Source organism: Protomyctophum bolini (assembly GCF_963924005.1).
Source record: "Protomyctophum bolini genome assembly, chromosome: 21".
Taxonomy (NCBI): domain Eukaryota; kingdom Metazoa; phylum Chordata; class Actinopteri; order Myctophiformes; family Myctophidae; genus Protomyctophum; species Protomyctophum bolini.
Genome location: NC_137882.1, coordinates 29,151,504 through 29,163,717, shown reverse-complemented (window position 1 = coordinate 29,163,717; position 12,214 = coordinate 29,151,504). Strand labels below are relative to the sequence as shown.

Sequence of the window (12,214 nt, the reverse complement as noted above, 5' to 3'; positions counted from 1 at the left end):
AGCAGCATTATAAGTGGAGACGGAGCAGCCGGACCTCACGGAGAAACTAAGCGCATAATAATCGTAAAAATGCTCTTTCGTGAAATTGTTAAAAATGTTTCCCGTGTCGCTCCTCCTCCTCCTCCTCTCCTCCAAAAGGCCCAGGATGCCGAGAAGAGAGGCAGTCACCCCGTCGGGAAAAACAAGAGCTGGCCCACGCAGGCCACGGACAGGTAGGACAGACAGCACACAAATAAATACATAGAAAAAAATAAAATAAATGTCACCATACCCTTTAAATCAACTAACTGTAAGTTGGACGAGTATTCTATAGTTAATAGCCGTAGAATGTCTGTGATCTTTCAATACATGACATGTATTCCATATACACAGCCATAGATCGGTCCTTATCCGTCTGCATTTTTTTATATATATATAATTTCTATCCCACGATTTTATAACCCATTTTTCACCCCCGTGTCAATCATCTAATAATGTGACCCATTTCGCCTGACGTCGAAATGAAAAAAAAAAAAAGTATTCTGAAAGAATATATGTTCAAAGATTTGTGCCGGTCAGTGGTCAGCGGCCAAATACATAAATGTGGGGGACCATTGACGGGGGAACGTTTAAGCACCGCTGAGTTATAGCAACATAGGTTTTATCAGAATACTGTTATCATACGTTGCATTCACATGGGATCAGGCGAGCGGTAGACGGCAAAACCCGGAAGTCATTTTAGTGGACGGTAAACGGAACAGGACGCTGAGCCAGGCAGCCAGAACCGGGTGACGGCAGACGGCATTCAATGTTAAAATATTTTATCTTTTTAGTGCTGTTCCGTGCAGTCCAGCAGGTGGTGCCGTTTGCCGTCTACCGCTTGCCTGATCCCCAAGTGAATGCAGCATTATTAGCCCATTTTGGGGCGGGGGAACCCCTTTTGGTGTTAGCACTATGTTATGCTTTAGCTATTGAAAAATAGCAGATCTACAAGCTCGTAGCGCGCCACCGAGTGGCGCGCTACGAGCTTGTAGGTCTGCTATTTTTGAAAAATAGAAGAACGACTGACGTAGAAACATGGCTTTTCCAGAAAACTGTCCGGATGTAGAAGACATTTTTAGAATCTGATCTCAGGTCAGAATGGGTTAGTCTTTAGGTCAATGTGCCTCTGTTTCTATGCTTTCCCCTCAGGGACAAGGGGAAGAAAGCAGCCGTCTGCATCACCAACGGCAGTGTGACCGAAGGCCAGCAGCCACAGAGGAGAGGTACGGGTATATAGGCCTGTCACAATTATTACATGATCATCTATTATTGCAATCATTTGAGATAATCAATGTTATTTTTTGTAGTCAACCGTTTCCACTTTTGTGACGTTTGTAAGCTTATTCAAATTGTTACATTCCAATGTAAAACACAATCCCCGCCAGGATTAATTAATTATTTCAACGCATATTTCAGAGGTTTTTTCCCATTTCAATCCTTATTTTGAAGAGCCAAATACCCGTAACCGGATGTTACGATGACGTAATGTTGTGTGTGTGTGTTGTCTTGACCGGTTGTTGTTCTCTCGCTGGGTGCAGAAGAAAACCTGACCGTGACAATCGCAGCGACGGCTATCGGCCGTTGAATAAACCTCGTTTTGACCAGAAACGTCCATTCATGGCGCCTGATTTCGAGATAAAAGCCATTGAAAGCAGCGCATGGAACGCACGCACATTAAGATGGCACTCTTCCAGTGTCACGCGTGACAACTGTGTCACACTCCATGCTAACGGGAGTAGCGATCGGATCAAAACATGCATAAAAACATCGATTTACGTGAAACAATTGATTTCACGTGATTGGCGGGTGGCCAGACTAAAGCTGATTTACGGGATTTACGGGGATTGGCGCTTTATGTCAAACGCGTGACGGTGACAGCCCGAGTTGTCTTCTAACCGCTTGCCGTTTGTGTGTTTTTTGACGGCGGCTCAGGCTTGGACGCGTACGGCGATACGTCGTCCGAGAGCTACAGCTCTCCTTCCAGCCCTCAGCACCACGCGCCAGAGAGCCTGGAGAGCGAGGACGAGAGGAACAAAGGTAGGACACCAGCACACACACACACAGGCCCCTTTTCCAATAGGGTTTCGAATCCCGCCCGTACATGGCGTTTATCCCATTCAGGGCGGGAAGCCCTTTCGGTGTGGTTTTTAGCATTATTGTATACTTTAGCGATTGGAAAAAACTCAATCTTTGCTTCTGGGAGGCGGTCCCTGGAATACATATTTTCAGATGGGGGGTCGGCGGCCGATTACAATATAATTTCTGGGGTACTTGACATGAAATAGTTTGAGAACCGCTGACACAGAAAACGGTTTTTCAGAAAGCGGTCAGGATTTTAGAAGACATTTTGTAGAATCGTTCTCAGGTCTAAATGGGTGTCGGAACATCAACAATAACAGCAGGTGTGTATAATAAATAGCATTAATTCCAACACCTGTCTTTCTCACTCGTTATCTCCCGTCAGATACCGACAGCCACTCTGACGATTCCAGCAAAGGCCCCGCCGACGCCGCCTTCTTCGCCCAGAGCGTAGCGGGGGAGGTGACCTCCTCCTCCCCCTCCCCCAACAGCGGCCCCCGGCCCCCCGCCCAGCCCCCGGCGCAGCAGAGCCTCTGCCCCCCTCCGGACGCCCACCACCACCCCCACCACCACCACCACGGCAACTTCCCTCCTCTGTCCTTCGTGCATTCCTTGTCCTACGTGTTCCCCAACGGCACGCCGGAGGCTCTCCTTCCCGGCCAGAGCGCCGCCGCTGCCCTGCCGTCCGGCGGGAAGTCCTCCTCCTCCTACGACACACTGATGATGCAGATACCCCTGCCTCCTCCTCCTATACAAGGTCAGAAGAGTTTTGACCTTCTTTTTTTGTCAGGTGAAACCTGAGTTTCTGCCAGCCCCGACCGCAGGCTGCAGACGGACAGTGCAGTCACTTTGTGCTGCGCTATTTTGGAATAGCAAAAGTATAAAATAATGCTTTTTTAGCTCAAAAATGTGTTGAGACCTGAGGGCCGACTCTGAACATTCTACATCCTAACTAGTTTTCAGAAAAACTGTCTATTGCTATTTCAGTCGTGAAGTCATTAAGTCGTAAAAAGGTCGGCGTCGGACAGTACAGTAGTGTTTTCAAAGGGAGATTGTATACAGCATTTAGTTCCGACCCACCAATCTTTGATTGGTCGAAAGAGGCTGTCTATACCCGTGCTTCAAATGAACATGAAAGCACACCGAATTCAGTGTGTAATTATTTTCCTGGCGGATCCAAGCACACACACCCACCCACGCTCGTCCTCTGGCTTTCTCTCACTCGCGAGCGCGCACACACACACACACACACTCACACACACAGACTCACACACACGCACACACACTCATACACACAGACTCACACACACACACACACACACACACACACACACACACACACACACACTCATACACACAGACTCACACACACACACACACACACGCACACACACATAATTGAAAAAGGCCAGAGTAAGTATTTTGTATTAAGGTACACAGGTTCATGTATTTCTTTAGTTGCATTGAAATCCCCATTTCATTTTAGATCGCTTCATATAAGAACTTGAAACTACATTATGAAGGCAATGTCGCTGCTAATATACGTCACGCCCAGCTGTCAGCACATTGCGTTCCTGAGATTCCTCGTTGACGTACGTAAGCTCAGCTGGTGGTGACTCGACTCGTACTAACCACGAAACATTAAATATCAATAAAAGAAAAAGAAACGTAATTAACATTCAGTTTCTGTTGTGCGACGGGCAGATGCAGCCACCCGCCTACCCGGAAATGTATAGTCTTTACTCTTTGGGTTGTTTGACTCGTTCCTAACGCTTATTTTGTTACTCTTTGGGTATATTTGTACATTTCCACCTTCAGTCGATGCTTCATATCCATATGAGAGAAAAGGCTGGGGTGATCGGTTTATTTTTCAAACGCAGTTCTTATATGAAGAGATCTAAAATTGGGGATTTCAATGCAAATAAAAAAATACATGAACCCGCGGGACTGACGCCCTCTTCCGACGGTGACGTCAGGACTTCGGCGCTCTATTCAGTTACAGATTAAAGCTTATGAATAAATAAATAGATATCAGGGCATTTTGTCTTATCATTTCAGTTGGTTTTGTAAACACACAACATACAGTTTCAGTTATAGTATATAAAAATATTTAATTTTCCGTTAACTGTAATAACGTTTCCTCCCTATAGTCCCCGGCGGCTCGGGCGCTCCTCCCGGCGGCGGCGGAGACCCGGAGAAGAGGGACGCGCCGCCGCCACCCCCCCCCGGCCGCCGCCGCCGCCGCACCACTACGCACTTTGGGCGCTCCCCCTCCCCCCACCCTGCACGCCCCCCCGGGGAGCTCCGCGGCCCAGCCACTGGTGGTGCAGAGGTTCAAGACGGCGGCGTTGTCGTCGTCCTCGTCTCCGAGCGTCCCCCCTCCGAGCGCTCCTCCTCCGGTCCCTCCTCCCCCTCCTCCTCCTCCGGCCTCCTCGCAGGCGCCTCTCCAGACGCCCCTCATGGGGGCCCTGCAGGGCGTCTACCCCACCCCGGACCCTGTGGGCGGCGTCGTGGCCGGGGGCCCTCTGCCGCCGCCGCAGCACCCGGGCCTGGCCCTGCCCTCCCCGTACGCCACAATGCCCCCCGCCATGGGAGGCCCCGTGCCGTCCGGAGGTAAGGCCCCCGTCGTCGTTATTGCGTCGTCGTCTTACTTGCAATTATTTGAGATGATGGCAATCATTTTGGAAAGAACCTGGGCCCCCCTCCCTATACTTCCTTCACAGGTGTTACCGATGATACTAACGAAGGCTCTGTTCCATTACGGTCAAACAGAGTCAGTGTTAATGATACTAACGAAGGCTCTGTTCCATTACGGTCAAACAGAGTCAGTGTTAATGATACTAACGAAGGCTCTGTTCCATTACGGTCAAACAGAGTCAGTGTTAATGATACTAACGAAGGCTCTGTTCCATTCCGGTCAAACAGAGTCAGTGTTAATGATACTAATGAAGGCTCTGTTCCATTCTGAGTCAAACAGAGTCAGAGTGCTGCTATAGAGCGTCGCAGTCCCTCCCCCTTTCAGAACAACGAGTGGCCCAGGAAATGGTTCTCCATTAATTTTTTCTCCATAGGCTTTTCCTAAAGTATTTATTTATTTAGACAGTTACGCCGCGGACAAAGCCAACTCGGATCGTGACAAATCATGACAATGAACACAATGTTTTGGGCCGATCAAATAATTTATGAGAAGAGAAAAGAAGTCTCAAAGTGTCCTTGAGTGGGTTCCAAATGGCCCCGCACGGGGCTGTAACTCTGAGAGTGTACAAATCATTTGTACACTCTCAGAGTTACGGGGGTTAAGTTGTAGAACCACTGCACACTAAAATGGAACAGAGCCTTAATTAGTATCATCGGTAACACCTGTGGCCCAGAAGTATAGGGAAGTTGCCCAGGAAATAGGATGAGTTGTTCTGTGTGCATGGAGGCCATTAATTAATGGTCAACTCTTTAACTGTGTCATGGTGACCGACAGCCCTCTCCGGAGGCCCGGGGCAGCAGCAGCAGGTCCAGTCGGCGGCGGCCCCCCCTCCCCCGCCCGCGGTGCCCCTCCCCCACACGCCGGGCCCCGCGCCGCCCAGCTCCAGCCCGCCGCTGCTCGCCCACAGCGCGGCGCGAGTCGGCGACTGCACCGCCGCCTACATCAACACGAGGTCAGAATGGTCCTGGGATGTTTCGTTATGTAGCTTAGATTCAGTTAGTTTAATTACTTGCTTATTCTTCTAGTTTCAGTTAGTTTAAGATATAGTTTTGGACTTATTTTGATTCTTCTAATTCGGTTAGTTTTGGTTCGTTTTGACCTGAGTTGTTTTTAATTCAATTAGTTTTAGTTCGTTTTTTTAGAGCGGGGTTTGCTAGTTTTGATTTAGTTTTTGTTTAAAAATGCTTAGTTTGAGTTTAGTTTTGATTAGTTTCTGCCCTTTCAATGATAAGTCAGCTAGAGTAAGTACTGTGTAAAGATCACATTAAAAAAAAAAATATATATATTCAGTTATAGATTAAGCTTATAAATGACTTGATGATATTCGTGTCCATCATTTCAGTTAGTTTTAGTTAGTTTTGTAAACATGCAACACAGTTTTCAGATAGTTATCGTTCTTTTCCGTTTCTAGTTTTTTATTTAGTTTATTTAACGAAAATGTATATATATTTTTTTGTTTGTTTGTTAGTTATATATTTTATTTCTGCCAGTTCCCACAGGAAAAAGAGACTTTTTCTTTTACTGGTTAAATAAAGGTTAAATAAAAAAAATCTAATATATTTTTGTTATATAATAACTATATATAATAACCATGTCGTCAACCAACAGCAGCACTTCCTGTGTAAGCGGCCACATCGCCCCGCCCCCGACCGGCAGCGGCAACCCCATCACTCAACAACAACAACAACAACAACAACCACAACAAGCCCCGCCCCAGCAGCAGCAGCAGCCAATGGGCTGCGGGGCCTGCGGCTGCCACAACAACTGCGGCGGGCGCGGCGGCGCCAACAACATGGCCGCCAACATGGCCAACAGCGTCGCTAGCAGCACGGCGGCGGCTGTCAGCCACGCCCCTTTCTTCTTCCCCGGACCTCAGCTGGCGGCCGCGGCGGCCGCGCGGCAGATGTTCGGCATGCCGCCGGCCCTCTTCCAGGTCAGTTGGTCTTCCGTCGGCCAATCAGGTTCATGTTTTAGGTAGGTTGTTATTAGATTTTTTTTAAAAGCAAGGCTTTTGCACAACTACAATCGACAGGTGCGTGGGTGCAGGTCTTTTTTTCCGACAGCATATTGATCTGAAACCTCAATCCTAACCTAACCCTAACCGCAAGCACGGGAGCAGCGCATGTCGGACCATCGCTTTTTCGCATCACAGCGAATGTCCCCCCCCCGCTGCGGATCGGATCGTTGCCCCGTCGGCTAGAATGCTGTCGGAAAAAAAGGCCGCCTCCCCAGGTGCGTAGGGTTGCACAACTGCAATCGACAGGTGCGTAGGGTTGCACAACTGCAATCGACAGGTGCGTAGGGTTGCACAACTACAATCGACAGGTGCGTATAGGAGAAGGACGACCAAGTGGAAAAGAGCAAACACCCGCACACGGTCTTCAAATGCAGTGAAAATCTTGAATAGGGTAACGGCAACGTATCGACCCATGCGGCCATCATCAGGCTATCTTTATGGCCAAGCCTGATGAAGGCCGAAACGTTGGTGTTTTTTCTGTTTCAGGTTGTTATTAGAGAAAGTAAAATATCATTGTTAATTGTGTTTCGTTTGCTGCTTTCTTTCGTTTTTTTCTTTTATTTCGTTTTCTTTTTGCGATTCCCTCGACAGGGCGGGGGCAATCGAGCGAGTGGCTAAATAGTAAATGAGCATTTTTTTATTTTTACATCAATTTCTTTATTATTATTTACTATAGTCCTAACTAGACCTTTCGTTTTAGCGATTCCTTTTTTGTGATTCTTGTGACAGGGTGGGGGCAATCGAAGGCGCAAGTGGCTAAATTTCTTTAGCAATTTCTTTATTATTATTTACTATAGTCCTACTAGACCCCAGGAAATTAGATATGGCTACAAAAGATCACGGGGTCTTACTGAATGCGAAAGGGGGAGATGGCAAACCGACGATTGAGCCCATGACACTGTATATGGCTTCCACCTAGTAACTAATAATTTATTCAAAAAAGACTGAGTATAAAACGTAATGAAAATGTGCTCTCTCTCTCTCTCCCCCCCCCCCCCTCTCTCTCTGTCTCTCTCTCTCTCTCTCTCTCTCTCTCTCTCTCTCCCCCCCCCCCCCCCCTCTCTCTCTCCCCCCAGGTGTCCACCTACCTCACCCAGCCACAGCAGCACCAGGCCAACAACGGGGCCTTCTTCAACCACCCCAGCCCCCCCCAGGGGCCCCCCGCGCCGCCGCCCCCCTACGGGCCCCTGCAGCACGCGCACGGGGGCCACCCCGCCGCCGACGTGACCTCCCACATGCTGGGGACGCAGGTATATATTATACGGCAGGATATAGGGACGAGAGGAGAGGCATTTTAAACCCATTTAGGCCTGACATCGAAATACAATTAAAAAAAAAAAAAAGTAATTCTGAAAAATATATATTCAAAGATTTGTGCCGCATTTTCAAGATAAAAAATAAAAAAAAGAAAGCAGACCTACTAGCTCATAGCGCGCCACTCGGTGTAGTTTCAAGCACATTTTTGATCATTTTGATCATATTATTACACACTACAGGATTCTCGATGACTGTTTTTCATGTTGTATGATGTGTTACCACCAGGCACGTGCAGAGAGTGTTACAGAGGCATGGGCTGAAACCCCACAAGAGGGCGCTTTTTGGCCCAAAATAGCAGAACAAATAGCTGATCTACAAGCTCACAAGAGAGCTTGTAGATCAGCTATTTTCGGGGCGCAACCCTGCACTCTTTAGCTAGTGGAGATGCCGTGTATAATACGACTTACTCGAAACGAATTACTTCAGGAGACTTCAGGGGGAAAAAAAACAATTCTCCTGAATGGTGCCTTCCGGTATATGGCATGGAAAGGAGAGGAGGGCATTTTTGCTTTTCTTTCACCGTAGTTCGTGTTCTGGAGAGGGCAGTTGTTTTACAGACTGGTAAAAAAGGGGGCAGGGGTCGAATGTTATGTGTGCGCGTCCCTGATGTACCATGCTTTGTTCTCGCTTACCGTGAATCACTCTGGATCTAAGAGCGTCCGCTAAACGATGCCCTAAATTGTTCCCACGACGCAGGCGGCCGCCATCGCGGCGGTGGCGACCAGCTATGGCCTCCAGCAGCAGATGGCGCCGGCCGCCGCCTTCTGCCAGCGCTTCTACCAGCACATGTACCCCGCCGCCGCCGGGGGAGGGGGCGGCGGCGGGGGGCCGCCGGCGGGGGCCCTGCAGGCGCTGCTGCCCCCAGGAGGGGGCGCCGCGGGCGCGTCGTCGCTCGGGGCCACCGGCATCAACAAGAAGAACGGCGTGCTGTCCTGCTACAACTGCGGAGGGGCCGGTCACTACGCACAGGACTGCAACCAGCCCCCCATAGACTCCACGCAACAGCAAGGTAAGGGTCCATGTTAAGGGTCCATTTGGTTACCAACTCTTCATCGTTTTGCTGGGGACCAACCTGGAACCTCCTCAAGGACCACTGGTTGAAAACCAGTGGGTTTGCAAGGCTTGATGAGTTATTTAACTCGATGGACGCCAACACGCCTCGCGTCAGAACGACGGGTTAAGATTTAACCTGGGAGGTTGCCATACCTGTCAGAGTACAGCTGTACACACAAACATACCTAAACATGATCACGGCGGCGGTGGCTCAGGGGTAGAGTGGCCGGATGGTAACCCAGTTCGAATTGCTCCAGATGGTGCTGGTCGGTGCCTTGCATGCTTTTCCTCTGTCATCGGTGTATCAATGTGTGTGTGCGAGTGGGTGAATTGAATCTATGTAAAGCGCCTCGGATAAAGGCGCTATATAAATGCAGCATTTACCATTTATTAAACTTTCGGTGCGGTATATTTTATTTTTGCTCCATGCGATCGTGACAAGCCCTGTGCACGTTTTTGTTTCTTCCAGGTGGCTTCCGGCTGAAGTACGCTCGCTCCCACACGTCAGAAGGCCTCGACAACGCCGACTGAGAGAACAACAAGAAGAAGATTAAAGATCGATCTACTTTCCTGCTTGGTGTGTCTTTGGTTTTTTTGGGGGGGGATAGTAGTTTTCTTTTCTCTAAAAGCTAAGACTACAGCCTGGTCTGAAGGCTCATCAGCGCTGGGCCAAAGGCAACCAACTCACTCACTGACTGGACACAGCCCGGGGGGGGGGGTTTTCAGGCTTCATTTAAGACTTTTGACCACCCCACGACCGCAGCAGCAGCGCTTGGCGGAAAATATAAGTGGCGTATTTTCAACCGAAAACGAAGGAATATAAGAACTCCTCCGCACGCTGTCTTCAAATGCAGTGAAATAGCTTATTAAGGGACAACGGCAGCGTTTCGGCCTAATGATACACAAACGTCATCAGGCTAATCTTTTTGTGTCAAAGGAAGTCCAAACGTATGTTTTGTTTGTTCTTGTTAGGCGACGGTTGTGCGGCGAGGTATGGATTTTAGCCTCCTTTGAGTCGTGCCTGAGACGACATTGTCGTGAACGAGAGCCAAGCAAGTCTGTTGTTTCTCCCCCCCCCCCCCCCCCCGCAGACATTTACACACACACACACACACAGACATGCGCGCGCGCACATACACACTGCGCCCCTCCCTTTCTCAGTGGTATCTTTGCACTGAAGACTGGCATCAGACTGGCAGTGGGCTATATAACATTATCTATGAGAACTAACAAGACTCAACTGGAGAGGAGAGAGAGTCCACGGGAGAGAAGACTACGGTTCTAGAATAAACTGACTTAATATACTGTCGTTGTTTTTCCTCTGTGTGCGTGTTCGAGTTCAGGCCTCCTTCCTCGTTGGCATCACTGCTTTTGGCATAGGAACCCCCCCCCCGCCCCCCGTTCAACCAAATGAGTTTTGAAAGATTAAAATGAAAACAAACAAAACAATCTAAATAGATTAATGCAAGCAACATGCTGGGATTTAGTAGTTTTTTTTTTCTTTTTCTGCAGTGTTTTTGAATGTACAATAATCTTTTTTTTTTTTCTCTTTTCTTTTTTTCAAGTTAGGAATTTTTAACTGTATCAACAAAAAAAAGTGTTTTATTTCCAAATTGTGGCATTTTCTGCCACTCCGATATATAATGTGAATTATAAGCGCCGCATAGTTGAGTGAGACATTCTGAAAATGTCTGTTGTCGGAAGATAAATGCTGCTCTGTTATTTTAATGTATTTGATTTGCTTTGTTTTTAAATTGTATTATTATTATTATTATTATTTAAAAAAAATTGGTGATATGCACTATAGCGAACCAGGAACTCTAATGCTTAATTTATGGTCCGTCGATGTATAACAAACATGCTCAACGCAGCAAGAATCCAACGTTTATGGGAAAACGATCAGATATTTCAGTCACGTAGGTGTGAAGCGTAAAACCATGTTTTCTTTTTTTTTTGCTCGCGTCGAGAACGGCCGAGAATAGCCGACCTACAAGCTTGCAGGTCAGGCTATAGAGCGCCGAAGTCCTGAAGTCACTCGGCTTCCAACGCGTTCGTGGAAGTGTTTCTCCATGGAGAATAACATCGGGTTCGTCTTAAAATCGTCCCGTGTTAAGAACTGTGGTCCCCAAAAAAAACCCAACAAAACCGTCTCGGCGATATTGTCAGTCACTCATATTATTTTGATACAGTCCGTTGATAGCGGAAAATGTAACTAATTCGTCAGCCGTGACATTAGAGTTTTCTCTCGGTCGGTTGATTCTTCATATCCATACGAGTGAAACGGCCCGGGGTGATTTGTTTATTTTTCAAACGCAGTTCTTATATGAGGCGATCTAAAGGAGTTTTATAATGCAAATAGATAAATACATGAACCCGTGGACTCGGCGCCCTCTAGGGATATTGACGTCGGACTTCGGTGCTCTAATCTCTGCGCGTGGCACCGCGAGGACATACTGTACAATACAGTAATAAACATGTTTATCACGTTTTAAAAAAAACACCATTTCTTCCCCTTCCTGACATCATCACTGCAGGTCAATTCCTGGTCCGCTCGCAGACCTTCTACGCTGTTTATCTTTCGCCAGAAACGTTATATATTTCAATCGCGATGCCGAGGACGGATGATCATCATCACCACGGACGGACTGCGCCGTAGTTTTCAGAGAAAACAGCCAAAGAACATCGTCGTGATTAACCCATTCTGACCTGAGATCAGATTCTAAAAAAATGTCAGTCGTTCTACGATTTTTCAAAAGATAGCAGATCTACAAGCTCGTAGCGCGCCACCGAGTGGCGCGCTACGAGCTTGTAGATCTGCTATTTTTCAATAGCTTAAAGCATAACATGACGCGAACACCAAAATGGGTTCCCGTTCAGAATGGGTCAAAAGTAGATTTGATGTATAGTGCTTAATCTACAAGATATCTCGTTGGTTGTCGGAGAAAGAATGAACTGGGGTGCCATTTGACTGGAACTGAAGGAAGCATGGGCTGTCAGACAGTCCATTGTATAGTCCAGGGAGAGAACTT

The 12,214-nt window shown here is 47.8% G+C and overlaps 1 protein-coding gene across 1 annotated transcript in view; it reads left to right on the top strand.

Annotated features, from left to right (window-relative positions):
• The window catches only part of zcchc2 (zinc finger, CCHC domain containing 2), a 45,686-nt gene extending 33,778 nt beyond the window's left edge, over positions 1-11,908 (top strand). Inside the window, 11 exon segments of the mRNA XM_080793534.1 lie at positions 139-212; positions 1,171-1,244; positions 1,954-2,058; positions 2,486-2,857; positions 4,251-4,386; positions 4,388-4,713; positions 5,573-5,750; positions 6,407-6,731; positions 7,892-8,065; positions 8,829-9,141; positions 9,655-11,908. Coding sequence (XP_080649660.1) covers positions 139-212; positions 1,171-1,244; positions 1,954-2,058; positions 2,486-2,857; positions 4,251-4,386; positions 4,388-4,713; positions 5,573-5,750; positions 6,407-6,731; positions 7,892-8,065; positions 8,829-9,141; positions 9,655-9,716 — 2,139 coding nt within the window. The 3' untranslated portion in view covers positions 9,717-11,908.
• Positions 11,909-12,214: the final 306 nt, after the last annotated feature.